The following is a 15,565-nucleotide window of genomic DNA, read 5'->3' as shown; positions in this document are numbered from 1 at the left end:
ACAGCAGTAGGCGAATTTGCTTCGAATTGCAGCCTCTTTCAGGAAAATGAATATTTATGGGCATTTCTGTCTCACATTTACCGAGTTTCAGACAGAATTTAATCGCGCACCTCTTCTCTAACGAACGCTGCATTTTCGGCTTGCCACACTCACAGAAACAGCTCAGAGACAACTGAGCAGCTTCGTTCGTTAGCTAGGAACGCCCTCTACCGAATCCAGTCGGGCGCGCACGCTCCGAAGTATAGACGCGGCTGAAGAAAGTCAGTCCCATTACTTTCCTGACAAACCCTGTATATTACATTTCAATAACTTTTTGCATTATTCTGCAGCTGGTGGTATTTAGTCTAAGTATAGCAAAACGGTAAACATCGAATCAAGGTATGAAAGGTTATAACTACTTAAACATAACTGAGGAATGCACTGCGACCTTAGGTCTATTGTGCCCCATAACTACTTAAACACATAACAAACTATTTCACTTTACAAAGAGTTACAATACGGAAATTATTTTAAATCGCAAATTAGCAATTAGCTCAACCAATTTTTAATAGAAACGTAGTGAAATGCAATTTATTACTCACTCAACGCCCTTTGTGCAATGTTGTGGTTAACACTATTATTCCTGGTAGCGCTGTGTTTGTTTGCTGATTATTGTCGGGTCCCTTAAATTTGTTGAGTTGTTGTGCTGTGATTGTTTTGCTATTTACTTTAGTTGAGTTTTGTTTTTAGAACTGCTTGTGTCGAAATCGTTTTGGACACGTCTCACGCTTCTGGGTGTTGCGCATGCATCCGATATTTATAAGCGACCTGCGATATTTTCAAGCGATATTGAGCCACTCCACTGAAATATGCAAGAATCGTATGTACAGTTTACTCACTGATTGGTTCCGAATTCCTTGTTGTTGTTGTTGTTGTTGTAACGGCAGAAATTTTGGCGAGTAGACAGTCCTTGGCCGGATAAAAATCCGGGCCCGTTCCGGTTTTCGTAGACCCGACTGTCGTGGGATTACTCGTTAGTTATGGTGCCAAGTGGTTGAGTAGACGGCGCGTTATTACGCCAACATTTCATTTTAGAATACTTGAAGATTTCGTTAGTATATTCGATCAGCAAGCACAAATTTTAACACGCAACTTGGCAAATTTTGCAGGTGGCGAACAAGTATTGGATATATAGGACGGGGTGGTATTAGCGACCTTAGATGTCATCTGTGTAAGTGCGATGAGTGTGTGTATCAACGCGCAAACGCGCGTGAATTGTGGATATATGATGCGTTTTATTAAAATTATTAGTTCTTTACTATTTAATAACGCATCTTTTTAGCATGCAACGCATCACAGTCAAACGTTATGTTACAATAGCTTACCGGTTTAAATGGCTTTTTCGCCACGATTGGCTCAGTAACGTTTTGCTATGACGGCAACTTTGCATAGATTCACGGAGCGTATTATTAAAGCACGACATGAAGAAATATTAAAACATCAACGGAAGTCGATACAAACCAGCAGGAGCAAATTGAAATTATTTTGCGCCAAATTACAGTTACAACGGAAATGACATTTGTAGCAGTGCTGCCACATTATGCATATGATGCGTTGCATTTAGACAATATAAAATTTCAAAATATTAGCGAGAAGAAAGATTTTCAAATGGTAAAAAAAAAAACAAAGGAAAAACTAAAATCAAATAATTATAGCGGATATTTGAAAACATCTAAACGATTTAAATCAGACAAAGTTTATGATTTTTTTACATACATTAATTAGTGGCAAACTGTGCATAACGCGAAGTTTTCCATTTTTCAACTTGGCAGCACTTGCAATACCATCGGATACGAAATGAACGGGACCCTTATAATATATGTACATATGTACGTATACACTCGTAAATAGCTCAGTCGTTTTAGACATGTCCGAATTTTATTTGTTAGCAATTTTTTTTATTTGTTAAAGGTATTATTGCTTCGGTGCCTTCGTCGACAGGTTTTACTAGATGTCTTACTCTCTGCCACTATCGATGGGAAACCACTAACCGACACAGATATACGAGAAGAAGTGGACACCTTCATGTTTGAAGGTCATGATACAATTAAAAGTTCGCTATTATTTACGCTCTATTGTATTTCCCGCAATGCAGATGTGCAATCTAAACCCTATGCTGAAATTGTTGTGACGCTAGGCACAAATATGCAGCAGGCACTTCCTCAACGTCCACTAATGCAATTGAAATATACAGAGCAAGTGATCAAGGATACATTGCGCGTGTATCCTTCTGCGCCATATATAGGACGAATATATAAGATTTTTATATTGGTAAATGCTTTTGGTAACTTGTGTAATCACTACATATTTGTATTTCAGATGTCAATTACATACCTAAAGGCTCTAGCCTGGTATTGGCAATTTATGAAATGCAAAATGATGCCGAATACTTTCCGCAGCCACACCGGTTTTTACCAGAACGTGAGATTTTCACTTTGCTTTTGTGTCATTTAGTGCAGGGTCGCGCAATTGTGTTGGACAACGTTTTGCTATGCTTGAAAGCGTTTTTTGTTCATATTATACAATTTTTTGAGCTGCTACCATTAGGTGATGATGTGGTACCGACTGTGAGAGTTGTATTAATATCAAAAACGGGTTGGCAATTGAGTTTTCGTAGCGATATTTAGTACTTTAAAAACAAAGTTAATAAAGTCAATATTTTTATATGTACATATGTATATCGACGCATATTTCCAAACAAAATTTTCGACAATTTTAGCTCGAGTTTGTTTTCAACAAACTTTAATCCCAGTGATAAACTGGTCCAGGTGTTGGTAACTTTTCAATTTTATCGCTTCCCTTGTTAGCCAGCAATTGCTGCTTTACAACATCAATAGGTGGTTGCACTTCTCGCCGGGGATCTCGTTTGCAGTAAAGATTGGCTGCTATTAAATGTGCTGGACCACCAGGCACGTCTGGGGGTGGTTGGGTGCGATCAGCTAAACCTTCCTCGAAACGTAGTGCCAAAGTGTGCTCACGCTGAAAGCGAAAATTATGGGTTGTATTATATAATTTTTGCAGATGTAAATAAGTGCATGGGAAGGAAAATTTTAACTTACTCCCAGCAGGAAAGCTCGCACACGCTGAAGAAATGTCGCAACATCACGTCTTGCACCCATTTTCAACAATTTACACTATTGTTTGTATGGCTTTAATTTGGTAGAAGCACAGATAAAAGCGTTGAAATAAATGTTATTTATTATATGCAAGTGACAAGTGAATAGTTGTGTTTGACAGTTGCAATCAGCTGTTTCAATTATATCTACAGACTGTAATTTATATTTTAGATATACAAATTCTTATACAAATACGTTGATTTTTTTATAGAAAATCACACCCTGTACTATGCTAATTCAGTGATTTTCGTTGGACACGTTCTCTGCCACATCGTATTTTGTTTACTTTTTTTGCTGCTTAATTGAAATTGCGTATAATGGAAAGGTAGAAGCACTTTTTCACAACACACGTGCGATACAATAATAAGTTGTAATAAACTATAAACAAGTGTTAGCTAATAATTTTTAAACGACAAAACCAATTAAACGGTAAAAGGATGGGTGGCAATAAATTTGATAGTCAAAATGGTAAAGGGGTTAAAAGAAAACGCAAATTTCAAGGTCCGGTTGATCAGGATGATCCTGAATTTGATTTGAAGAAAAAGCATTTGGAGACAACACATATACGGGCATTGGAAAAACGTTTGATAATTATATTAGAAGGTGCACAATTGGAGACAGTAAAGGTATGAAATCGTTATATTTTACCAAAAAAAGGAATTCACAAATACTTTTGATCTTAGGTCGGCAGGGTGTTCGAGCTACTTAATTGTGATGATCATCAGAATATTTTACGCAAAAACAACCGTGATCCCGGTAAATGCCGACCCGATATAACACATCAATGCTTGTTAATGCTTTTCGATTCGCCCTTAAATCGTGCTGGTTTGTTGCAAGTGTATGTACGCACTGAGAAAAATGTGCTAATAGAAATTAATCCTCAAACACGTATACCACGTACTTTTAAACGTTTTGCGGGCCTGATGGTACAACTTTTGCATAAATTTTCAGTTCGCGCTAGTGACACCTCCGCAATGTTGATGAAGGTTATAAAGAATCCAATAACGGACCATTTGCCTGTAGGTTGCAAAAAGTACGCAATGTCTTTCTCGGGGAAACTGGTGGCCAATTGTAGAGATATGGTGCCTAGAGTTCAAGAGAATGGCGAAAACACAGAAGAACTTGCTGAAGAACCCATCGCATTGATTGTGGGTGCATTCGCACATGGTGTGCTCAATCCCGACTACTCGGAGGGCTTATTTTCGATTAGTAATTATCCATTATCAGCAGCAATTGCTTGTAGCAAGTTGTGCAGTGCCTTTGAAGAAGTTTGGGGTGTTGTTTAATGTTGCATAACTTTGTATTTTTATAAGTAACTTTACTTAGCAATTAAGTAAAATAAAAAACTTAAAAAACAGCATTTTTATAGCTTTATTCATTCATTAGTATTGGTCATTTCAATATGCATACAATCTAACAAGCAGTTGTAACGTGGTACCATGTCGTGGCTTTTCATCGGTTTCTACTGTTACGTATTTCATATGGACTCTTACTACATCGCCGAGTTTTGCAATTGATAACCCTTTTTAATTTAACTTCATTGAATTTATTGCATTAGTAAAATGTAATAAGATTGTAATATATTAATTAGTGGATGGGTTGAGTTTTTCCGGCAATATAAAACGAATTCTACTCGTCACATAAATGAGCAGCTACTGCATTCAAATCAAATAAAAAATAATTAATAAAAAAGTTAAAACCAGTTATGGATTGCCGCGTTCCTAGTTAGATGATCAAGCAGTCAAAAGTTTCCTAAGCCTTGCTACCTGATGACTTCTTATTATCCAGAGCTTTCTTTTCAGCTTCACGTTTAGCTGCTGCTTCAGCACGTTGATGACGGACCAACGCCAAACGTGCGAGATCCGCTTTAGCTTCTGTCGTTTTGCCGGCAGCGTGTAATTTTTCATAGCGCGCACGCTCCTTTTCCCTTTCGATTTCTTCACGTTCACGTCGTGTCAACTCGGGCTTAGAAGGCGCCGTTTCTTCTAATTTCAAATTGGCCATTTTTTGTACTGCTTTCTTTGTAACACGATTTGGATTCTCAATTTCAATGAGTGAAGCGACACCTTTGCGTGCATCACGATCCACTTCTTCTTCGGACGATTCCTCATCGGAATCCTCTTCACTGCTACTGCCACCACCACCACTTGTCTTCTTGGCTCGTGACTTTGGTTTAGCGCGTGCAGCTCTACTAGTACCTGCTGCGGCGTTATCACTCTCATCCCCCGACTCAGTCTCCTCTTCGCTGGACTCATCTCGGGCATTGGCCAACTCTTCGGGTGATGTGAAGTGTCGGCTTCTACCTTTGTGATTTACGTATTTTCCGCGTGGCATTTTACAGTTATGGCTTGTCTATCGGTGGCGCTTTATTTGTGTAAAAGTTTGCTGATAACTACAAATATTATTTTATTGCAAAATTATCTAGTGCGCTTGCAAATAAAACTCTTTAAAAATTAAAAGGAGTGTACACAATGTTGCTGAGATTTTTCACGTATCCACTTGCGATTATGATAAATTCCTAGCAGCAAATTGCTGTACAGATTCTAGTTGCTTTCTTGACAGTTCATCATGATAGCCTTCCAGACAAATAAGAATTGAGAAATCAGAAAAAGGTTGCCGCGGTGCGAAGAAACCACAAAACTCTATTTACAGTTCTAAATATTAAATTCCTTTGAAATGTATGCCAAGATGCTGATACAACTTACAGTAAGTCTTTAAAACTTTTCATAAAGTATTTTTTGAAAATTAATTATGAATGAATGAAATAAGGGGCTAATATTAATCTTTTGAATAAAGTCCACTTGGGACTATAATGAAAAAAGATACTAATAATCTAATGTCATTAAATAAATTCTGTTTGACAGTTTACCTATCACCCAAATGTAAATAAATAATATTTAATTGCAGTACTTAAGTGCTAATCTTACTAAAAACAAACTCTAAATTACCCCAACGTTAAACTATTACTTACAGTCACCCTGCAATTGGGATTCTTTTTGCTCGATGTGATGAAATACATAAATTCGTTGTCATGAAGTGCATTGCGTGTTTATCGCAAATTCGAACGTTATGATATTTTTGCAACAAGCTTGTGAAAGTTATTAGGATTTGATAAAAAAAATATATAAATATATATATATATATATATATGTGTATTGAAAAGTGCATTTAATAAATAATGGCAAATTTCCTTAGCTGTATTGTCTACACCACGAAATTGATTTCATTTCCAAATCTTGTGGTGTGACAGCCATTTTGTTTCGTTTTCGTTTTTAGTACACACACGTAGGTTAATGTCAGCAATAATAGTTATTTATCTCTTTCCCACTTGTGTGTCCAGCATTGTCATGATAATTAGACAAGTGAAATCGTTATATGCGCGTTTTAGTTCGAAAATTGTATATTTGACGGCTTGCAAACGCGCGTCTCGATCATAACGCGTACGTGCAGAAAATTGCAAAAATATATGGTAAAAATTGTTTAAATAAAAGGTAATTTGTGAAAAAAGTGCAATTAAATATATGCTTAAGCATTGGCTTCTGAAATTCTGCGAGTGCGGGTAGATTTAGTGACAAAAAATTGTGTTTGAAAAAATGCGACTTCGCTGAACAATCAACAGAAGCACCAATTCTTGCCGTAGTGGGAAGAAGCAGAAACTACGCGAAGACGAAAGAGTACCGAAAAGAAGCAGAAAAGATTGAAGAAAATTTCACTCGGTTTACGTTGTTGTTGTCATTGGCGGTAGTGCGGCGCCGACAGCTACCACTGCCACTGGCACCGTGATGAGCCCTATTTGTTGGCTACTATGTATCGCTGTGTATATGTTTTGTGTTAATACCTCGTGGATCTTTATATATATTTTTTTTTTATTATTATTGTTATTACCGTTGTTGTTTCTCGATTGTGTAAAAGTGGGTGCGTTCGGCGGGCTGCAGGAATGACCGTTGTAGTGGCAATGGCAAACGTAGCAACTTTCAAAATGTGTTAAAGCAATAAGAACGCAGTCCATTTTATATAGTGACCGAAGTGTTGATCTTGTATAATATATCTCTGCGTGTATACACAATTTATTTGTTTTCATTCATATCCTTGTTTTATTATTTAGCAAAGTGCACAGCAACGTTAATTTGCCAACATTAGGTGTGTTGAAGAAAAGTTACAATTTGTGCATAGTTAAAGTTCATTAAAATATATCCGAGTGTAAAGATAGATACTGACTCAACAAATATTATCGGATTAACCGATACATTATAATAATAACAAAAAAACCTTGATACATAGAAGTATTGTATGTACGAAAATAATTACGTTTGGTACACAATAATTCAGGATCTAAAATTGCGAAAGCAGGTAATGTATTGCAAAGATGCTTTTATTTCTATTGCTACCGATTAGTTTTTACTTTTTTTGCTACAGTTTTAGCGGCAACTTACACTTTCGCGCGCCAATTCTTATAGAAAGAACTTCATGAAGTGTATACACATTAGCTTTTAGATTTTGAGTAGTTAACCAATTTTGCTAAAAAAAAATGCTCTAAAGTTTCATATGGAAAAACTCTGACCTTATTAAACCAACTGAGCATTTAAACTCCTTTTAGATTTGAAACTTTGTTTGGCGTGCTGGAATGCATAAATGTTATATTGTATGAATTTCTTTGATTGATTTCAAAGGCGATCCGGCTAGTGCGCTCGTTATTTCGACTCCAGACAATAGTTCCAAAAGCGTCTCATGTTTTCGATTTCGAATTTCTCGCCTTGTTAAGTAACTATTTATCTCTTTCTGTATACATGCGTTTGTTATTCACATTATGCTAATATGTGCTAATTCCTGTAGTGTGAGCGTGATAGCTATTGTAATGGGTTTATGGCATGCTTATAGGCTAGTTCATTTACTCGTATGTCGTTTAAACACCTTTCGTAAGTTTTGTTGTAACTTTTTCACTTTTCATCCATCACGTCCGTCGTTCATTTTGCTTCTGTGTAAATTGTGTGTGTGGAAAGACACGAAGCGAAGTAGGTTTTTTGCAAATAAGTTTTTGTGTTAATTTAGTAAAATTACATAGAAATTTGTTTGAATTAACAGTACTGGAAATGACGCTGCACAATTTGTTAGAAAAAACTTGTTGAAAATAATGTTTTTTATTAGGTAATTTTGCACATTAAGTTGCATGGGAAGCGAGTGTTATATTTTTGGGCATGAATTGAATGAAAAATTTCACTTCCTCTCGTTGGTGTGCGACGATGAGTTCGAACTTGAACGAGGTGTGTTGGTGGTAGTGGAGTGTTACCTTGATTTTTGTGAGTGGCAGTGGTGTCTCTGTGGTCGTGAAACGAAACGAGTTTAATTTCGTTCATATAAAACAAACGATAGGCTAAGCAAACAGTATGTTGAGTTTAGCGAGTACGGTTAAAAGTGGACGAAGAAAACGTATGAGAACATACGAGATGAACCACCATACCGAATGAAATAAGTAGTGTCATTGGGAAGCTAATGCAACCACAACAACAAGGTGACGGCAATTCCGAACTTGGCCGAAGCGTTGTCTACTGTACAAAAATGAATCGTGCGGCCATTTCGGTGCCACTGCTGCTGCGGTTTGTCATCGCCTGGTGGTAGCGGTGTTGCCGAATGGTTTGTCCCACTAAACTTTATCCCTTTTGAATATGTGCTGGTGTAAATTAATTTTTAAATTTATTTGTTTATTTTTGTTTTTGTAAAGAACACAATAATGACAAAAGTTTTATTGTAAAAGTCTGTACTATTCATAGTAATCCACCAGTTTTCGAAAGCTATTTACGGTGTCAATTAATGTTTAAGCAAATTGTCATAAATTTTTTCTGATTACATTTGATCTGGCAACATCGTAATTTGCTAATATTCGAATGAACGGCTGGTCTGTCACACAAAATTCTCTGCTCAAATATTCGTGCTTGTATACATTTGTTGGTATGTATGCATATTTACATGTATGGTACGTGCGCTCGTGCGCGCTGTCTATCGGTTTTTCTATATTGTTTTATGGCGTAAAATGTGTCATATGCAAAATCAAGTGCTAAAAGAAGATGATCTGTGTGTTTTTGTTTTGTAATGACAAATGTTGCCATCCTGCTCTGCGGTAGCGGTAATGTTAGTACCCATGATATGCAGCGGCAAAGTATCTGGCGGATGCATTTTTATAAAAAAAAAATTCAAATTCGAAGATACACATTTGATTCAATAAAAAATGCATTTGAGTTTGTATATAATTATTGTTTCTTGCTATTTGTACTTGAATTTCTTTTGAAACATTGGTATCAGGCTTCAGTTTGCCAAAAGTTGTATTTTTGTTTATTAAATTATTGTAGGGCTTTCTGCCAGTATCAAATCAAGATATGTCAAAAGTTTGCGCCAAAATATATTATTTGTTGGTTAATAATATAAGGTCGCGGGCTATATTTACCGAACTTCGTTTCATTCCTTTGCTTTACTACATTTTCGTTACATCGTTTATTGTTCGATGCTTTAAGCTATTGCGGTCACTAGCAGACATTTACAACAATCTTATTGTATTAAATATTTGTTAGTACTATATGCGTTTTAACATATTTCAAAGCCGGCTAATCGTGACATTATTGAAAATTGTCAACGTCGCCTTATATTTTGCGCTTCCTATTACTACCACTGTGTTTGCATTATGCATCGCGTTTTGCTTATATTTTTCATTAATTTCTTTGTTTTCATATAATTATTTAGTGTAGTTTCACTTGTTTTGTTACGTATGAGCAGTGTGTAAATTTGGTGTGAGCATTCACATCTATATAATTATGTATGCGCGTATACATATGTGCTCTAGTGTTAATTAATTCGTGTGTTTATGCGCCCTTGGATGTGTGATTGTTGCTGTCTGACTTGCCGTAATGTTTGATTGGTTGGTTGGTTGACGCCTATTGGTTATTTTCGTTGCATTTCACATAAATAATTATTAAAAAAACGCAAAATTAAATTGTGTTTGCGTTAAAAGGTAGCAATAGGAAAAGTTGTGGTTTGCTTGTTGTTGCTAAGTGTTTTGTTTGCATGGCTGCTGTCGCCTGTCTAGCGCGTTTGCGAGTATAAAATGGAATTCGATAAATATTGTCTGCCTTTTGCAATTACTATATATGTACATTATTTGCTTTGATGAGGTGATGGTTTAAAATTGTATATAAAGACACCAATCCTCAGTGGAGGATATATGCTAACAAAATACAAACTTGAAGTTATTTTCGTAAAATACCTCTAATTCTCTTTAAACAATTATTTCACTACTGTTTTTAGTTGCAACAGCAAAAATTGTAAATAAATATTTCTTATTTCTTTTATTACAGTTTTAATGCTCCACAATTGAATTGATTTATGTATGTATGAATCTAACTAGATAAATACAATTAGCAATAAAGTACAATTCCAATTTCTTAAATACGTGAAAATACTTCGTTTGAGCATAAAAACGGACACGGCGGAAAAATGTGCGGTTTCACAAGCTGATCCCGAATTCTACTTCTGTTGCTTTAAATGTGTGGTAAGTCTTGTATACAATAAAAATTTATGTTTATGTGATAAATTTATGAGGATATTTATTTCTAAACTTTACTTTCGTTTCTCTTTCCCAAATTAGTTATTCAACTTGCTATAAGATGCGGCGTTCAATAACAACAGCAGCAACAAAAATCACATCAACATTAGTAGCAAAATCAATTCGTAGTATATTATTTCAAAACACGGAAGGATCGAGAACTACCTTTAAACTAATCTATTATCACAATACTAGACTGCAAAAGAGGATTTGAGTACGTTCACTATACGAAACGCCAGAAAACAAACACAATAAGCAAAATTTATTTAGGCAGTCGGTAGACATAAAGGGAAGAACTGCGTAGGCTGTATAGACTGCCCAAAATCAGCCGCAATCATTAACAAGAAGTCATTGCCTGTGTACAACGTAGTAGTCTGTAGCATCTTCCCTATATAGAAAAATAAAGTCTCACTTCGGTACCACATTAGACAACTCGTTTTATATAGTGTTCATACAAAAAACACAAAATTCGTACACACTCAGCAATATCACGCAAAAAAAAGCTGTTCCTGTTATTTATTTACGAATTGCGTCGAAGACATCAATAAACCACCTAACGCCCACACGCGAGTATTAACAAAGCAAAAAAATTTCACGTTGTGCTAGTGTGCGTGTGGGTGTGTGCTGTACAAAAGCTTAAACATGCCGCAGGATCCGCCGCCACGCGATGAGCCGTACGTGGAGCCGGTTAACGGCATCGTGCAACCCCCAACCGTACCACCACCCGATCGACCCGGTCGCAACACAAATCAACTGCAGTATCTCATTAAAACCGTGATGAAAGCAATTTGGAAACATCATTTCTCTTGGCCATTCCAGCAACCGGTCGATGCAAAAAAGCTTAACCTGCCCGATTACCATAAAATTATCACACATCCAATGGATATGGGTACGATAAAGAAACGTTTGGAAAACAACTACTATTGGTCGGCCAAAGAAGCCATACAGGACTTCAATACAATGTTCACCAATTGTTATGTCTACAATAAACCTGGTGAAGATGTTGTTGTTATGGGCCAAACATTAGAAAAGGTCTTCCTGCAGAAAATCGAAGCCATGCCCAAGGAAGAAATCGAATTGGAACCTTTGACACCGAGAGGTGGCAAGAAGAAACCACGTCCAGCCGGTAAACCAGCCACACCTAGCTCTGCGTTGCTACATACACCTGCCACCGGTTCAGCAGCGACTAAAGCCGCTGCCACCGCCGCTACAGGTGGTACACCGCGAGCACCCGCACGTCCACACTCATCGCTGAGCAGCACAGTGTCGTCGACTGGCGGTGGCGCAACGGCAACAACTACACCCGCCATTCCACCCATTGGGACAATGCCACCGCAAACAGTTCCCGGCAGCACAAATACAACAACTACCGCTATTGTTGGTGGTGCGGGTACAGCATTAATAACGGCCGGCGCAACAGTACTATCTACCGGTGGTATATTACCAGCCGGTAGTGTAGCTGCCGGTTCCTTGGTGGGTGCTAATGCCGCGTTAGCGGCGTCTGTAAATGCGGCTGGTGCGGTAAATTCATCGTTACTCGATGCCAGCGGCGGCAGTGTGAATACGGCGGGTGGCGGTATTGGTGGCGCACCGAACTCAACAGCTGCCGTTGGTGCTGCCGTACTATCCGCGTATCACAGCAGTGTTAATAGTACAGCCGATGCAGTAATACCGCCACAACAGCCGGCGAAAATGAAGAAGGGTGTTAAACGAAAGGCCGATACAACGACGCCGACTGCGAATGCATTTGAAATGCCACCTTATGCGCAAATCGATTCCAAGAGCGCCAAAATCGCAACTAGACGCGAATCCAGTCGACAGGTAATGAATAAAAAGGTAGGCGAGCGCTGGCTAGCTGAGAGTGAAATGAGAGTTGTAGATGGTCCTTTATATTTTTATTGCTTTTAATTGGTGCGAATTGTAACTTTTAGAGCCGTATTTTATTGCTTTTTCGTAAAATTATTGCATTTGAACTATAAAAACCGCAAGTAGCGTGCAGGGTATAAAATATTTGTTTGAAACTAATTTCTTTTAAATTTTCATTAAATTTTGTACTTTTTTTCTTAAATATATTTTAGTTCGTATTTTAAATTGTTATGTAGATTTTAAAATTTCCAACTCCTCCAAATCTCGACTCTAACCTAACCTTTTCCTGCAATTCTTCACCCCACCTTCTATTTACTCTTTTTTTCCTATCGGTAAGGCCATCAATCGCGTACGCTCATTGGTTATGCGAAGAAAAAATACTCATCATGCTATTGCGCTGCGCCTCCTTTTATTTACATTTTAGTTTTTATATGCCTTACGATGTTCAACAAGGAAATGTAAAATATACTATGCAACAAATCAGTTTACACATTTCTTCTTTTTCTCTTTTTCCTTACCTCCCTATTGGTACAGGATCTCACATTCCAAGGATCCGCTTATCCCTTGTCGCCGATGGCCGTCGCTGGCATGGCGCCTGGCGGCATGGGCGTTGCCGGCGGTGTTGGTGGCGTTCCTGGCGTAGTCAAGAATAAAGAAAAGCTGTCGGACGCACTTAAATCATGCAATGAAATCCTCAAAGAGCTGTTTTCGAAAAAACACTCTGGCTACGCTTGGCCCTTCTACAAACCCGTCGACGCCGAGTTGCTCGGTTTGCATGATTATCACGACATTATCAAAAAGCCGATGGATTTGGGCACAGTGAAGCAGAAAATGGACAATCGCGAATATAAAAGCGCACCCGAGTTCGCCGCCGATGTGCGATTAATATTCACCAATTGCTATAAGTATAACCCGCCAGATCATGATGTCGTTGCCATGGGTCGCAAGCTGCAAGACGTTTTCGAAATGCGCTACGCTAATATACCCGACGAGTCGGTAGCCAACGCTGTTGCGGCGGTTGTAGCTGCTGCCCACCATGCATTCTCCGCAACAACGAAACGTGGTGGTGTTGGAGGCGGCGTTGGTGGTGTTGGTGACGGCAGTGATTCATCGTCGGACGAATCCTCAGATACGGAAAACGAATCGAATTCGGATGAGGAGCGCAATGCGAAACTGAAATTGCTGGAGGCCAAACTACTCGATCTGCAAGAGGAGATGCGCAAATTGATGGAGGAAGCCTCAAATAAGAAGAAAGCGAAGAAAAAGTTGAAAGAAAAGAAGAAGGGTGGCACTGGTGTGGGCGTTGGTGCAACGATGGCTGGTGTTGGTGGCGCGCATGCACAAACCGGTGGCGTCGGTGTTGTAGGCGCCGGTGTGGGTGTCAATGCGGCGCTGGTGGCGGGCGCGAATTTGCATGGTGGCGATTTAGCTGCCGCCATGGCGATGGGTCAGTTAGGTGCTGGACCGGTAAGCGTCAAGGGTGCACCGTTAGCTGCAGGCTTAGCAGGCACAGCAGCAGTCGGTGTAACGCCCGGTGGCAAGGGCAATAAAGTGAAGGGTCAGCGCGGTCCCAAAGCGGGTGCGGCTAGTGGCGGCACACCTGGCGCTGGCGGCGTTGCGGGCGCCAATAAGCGTGCGAAGGGCGGCGCAGCGGCAGCAGGCGCAGGTGGTGGCGCTGGTGCGACAGCTGGTGCTGGCGGTGCAGCTGCGCGCGGCACCAACAAAAAGAAGCCCAGTCAGGTGATGAATTTCGATTCAGAGGAAGAGGACACGGCCAAGCCGATGTCGTACGATGAAAAACGACAGTTATCGTTGGATATTAATAAACTGCCGGGTAAATGAGGAAATGCATATTTCTCGTTTTGTGCAGTTTTGACTGATTTTTTCTTTTCTGTATCCTTGTGATTTTAGGTGACAAGCTTGGTCGTGTTGTGCATATAATTCAAAATCGCGAGCCTTCATTGCGCGACTCCAATCCGGATGAGATCGAAATCGATTTCGAAACATTGAAGCCGTCAACGCTGCGCGAACTGGAAAGTTATGTGGCAACCTGCCTACGCAAAAAAACTCGTAAGCCCTACTGTAAGTTTATCCCAATGACACGCACTACTAGAGAAATTCAAAACCAACAAAAAATAATGCTATATAATTGGAAAAAGCGAAAAGAGAGAGAGAGAGAGACAAAACAAATTTATTTTATAAATAATGTGCTAATAAGAATAAACTAAGCAAATTTTTGTCAAGAGCAACAAATCCTAAGCAATCTTCAATAGCTGAAACAATTGTTAAATGATTTTTAATTAGCTATTGCTTTAAGCCATATGAAATAAAAAGCCAAAAAATGTATTTAATGATTCATAACTATTATCCGTTATACATAGCTATTGCCTTTTCGCTGTTTTAACCGTTCCAAATTTATTTTTATCGTTTTATAAGTTTGTATTGTAACAGAGAAATCATAGCGCTCACATATACACACACATGACCACATACGCATATGCACACTAATTCACAAATGCGCTCACACACACACATATAAATACAATTGCTCGTTGCACAATAGGCTTGTTTGCGTCCTTACTTTCAGGGCAAATCACATTGAAATTACATTCGCTCAACTTTCACCGGTTCGAATGTGTTCAATATTAAATTTTGTTATTTTTGTTGCTAGCTTTTTCCGCGTTTATAATTTTATTTCGACAGCTTTGTTTTGCACACATTCACTTTTGCTGCTCGCCATAAGCTCCAAACATTACATTTATATTATTTTTTTCTTAAAAAATTTGTTTTTGTGTGATCTATGTTTTATGTGTTTTAACAAATATGTATGTATGAGTAAAGTAAGTTAAAATTTTTTGTTATGCCATGTTGCAATTGTGTTTTATTTGCTTGGAAATTTTTACCACAGAAAACAGATTTTTTTTAAATATACTATATATGTGTTATTAAATAT

The 15,565-nt window shown here is 38.4% G+C and overlaps 6 protein-coding genes and 1 pseudogene across 6 annotated transcripts in view; 4 read left to right on the top strand and 3 right to left on the bottom strand.

The window, feature by feature from the left end:
* Positions 1 to 991, bottom strand: part of LOC108976216 (AF4/FMR2 family member 4-like) — a gene marked incomplete at its 3' end in the record, with an annotated part of 55,781 nt that extends 54,790 nt beyond the window's left edge. The window contains 2 exon segments of the mRNA XM_018945161.1: positions 582 to 807; positions 879 to 991.
* Positions 599 to 1,559, top strand: LOC108976185 (annotated as a pseudogene).
* Positions 1,560 to 1,969: 410 nt separating this feature from the next.
* LOC108976229 (cytochrome P450 4d8-like) lies at positions 1,970 to 2,585 on the top strand. Its single transcript, XM_018945182.1, has 2 exons — positions 1,970 to 2,310; positions 2,359 to 2,585. Exons 1-2 carry the CDS (start codon positions 2,065 to 2,067, stop codon positions 2,491 to 2,493), a joined length of 381 nt encoding a protein of 126 aa, XP_018800727.1. The 5' UTR covers positions 1,970 to 2,064; the 3' UTR covers positions 2,494 to 2,585.
* Positions 2,586 to 2,686: 101 nt separating this feature from the next.
* LOC108976230 (NADH dehydrogenase [ubiquinone] 1 alpha subcomplex subunit 7) lies at positions 2,687 to 3,249 on the bottom strand. Its single transcript, XM_018945183.1, has 2 exons — positions 3,099 to 3,249; positions 2,687 to 3,018 (listed from the first exon to the last, which is right to left on the bottom strand). The coding sequence occupies exons 1-2, from the start codon at positions 3,156 to 3,158 to the stop codon at positions 2,782 to 2,784; spliced, it is 297 nt and encodes a 98-aa protein (XP_018800728.1). The 5' UTR covers positions 3,159 to 3,249; the 3' UTR covers positions 2,687 to 2,781.
* A 139-nt stretch (positions 3,250 to 3,388) lies between these two features.
* Positions 3,389 to 4,515, top strand: LOC108976226 (ribosomal RNA small subunit methyltransferase NEP1). The gene is made up of 2 exons (XM_018945179.1): positions 3,389 to 3,781; positions 3,839 to 4,515. The coding sequence occupies exons 1-2, from the start codon at positions 3,593 to 3,595 to the stop codon at positions 4,439 to 4,441; spliced, it is 792 nt and encodes a 263-aa protein (XP_018800724.1). The 5' UTR covers positions 3,389 to 3,592; the 3' UTR covers positions 4,442 to 4,515.
* Positions 4,509 to 5,746, bottom strand: LOC108976227 (28 kDa heat- and acid-stable phosphoprotein). Its single transcript, XM_018945180.1, has one exon. It carries the CDS (start codon positions 5,487 to 5,489, stop codon positions 4,908 to 4,910), a length of 582 nt encoding a protein of 193 aa, XP_018800725.1. The 5' UTR covers positions 5,490 to 5,746; the 3' UTR covers positions 4,509 to 4,907.
* A 433-nt stretch (positions 5,747 to 6,179) lies between these two features.
* LOC108976250 (homeotic protein female sterile-like) overlaps positions 6,180 to 15,565 on the top strand; it is a gene marked incomplete in the record, with an annotated part of 27,124 nt that continues 17,738 nt past the window's right edge. Inside the window, 6 exon segments of the mRNA XM_018945203.1 lie at positions 6,180 to 6,646; positions 7,261 to 7,505; positions 10,499 to 10,692; positions 10,789 to 12,567; positions 13,147 to 14,446; positions 14,524 to 14,694. Coding sequence (XP_018800748.1) covers positions 11,389 to 12,567; positions 13,147 to 14,446; positions 14,524 to 14,694 — 2,650 coding nt within the window.

This window comes from Bactrocera latifrons, unplaced genomic scaffold (assembly GCF_001853355.1).
Source record: "Bactrocera latifrons isolate USDA-ARS-PBARC rearing strain unplaced genomic scaffold, ASM185335v1 scaffold_74, whole genome shotgun sequence".
NCBI lineage: Eukaryota > Metazoa > Arthropoda > Insecta > Diptera > Tephritidae > Bactrocera > Bactrocera latifrons.
Note: the sequence above shows the minus strand (reverse complement) of the source record. Positions and strands in the feature narration are given on the sequence as shown.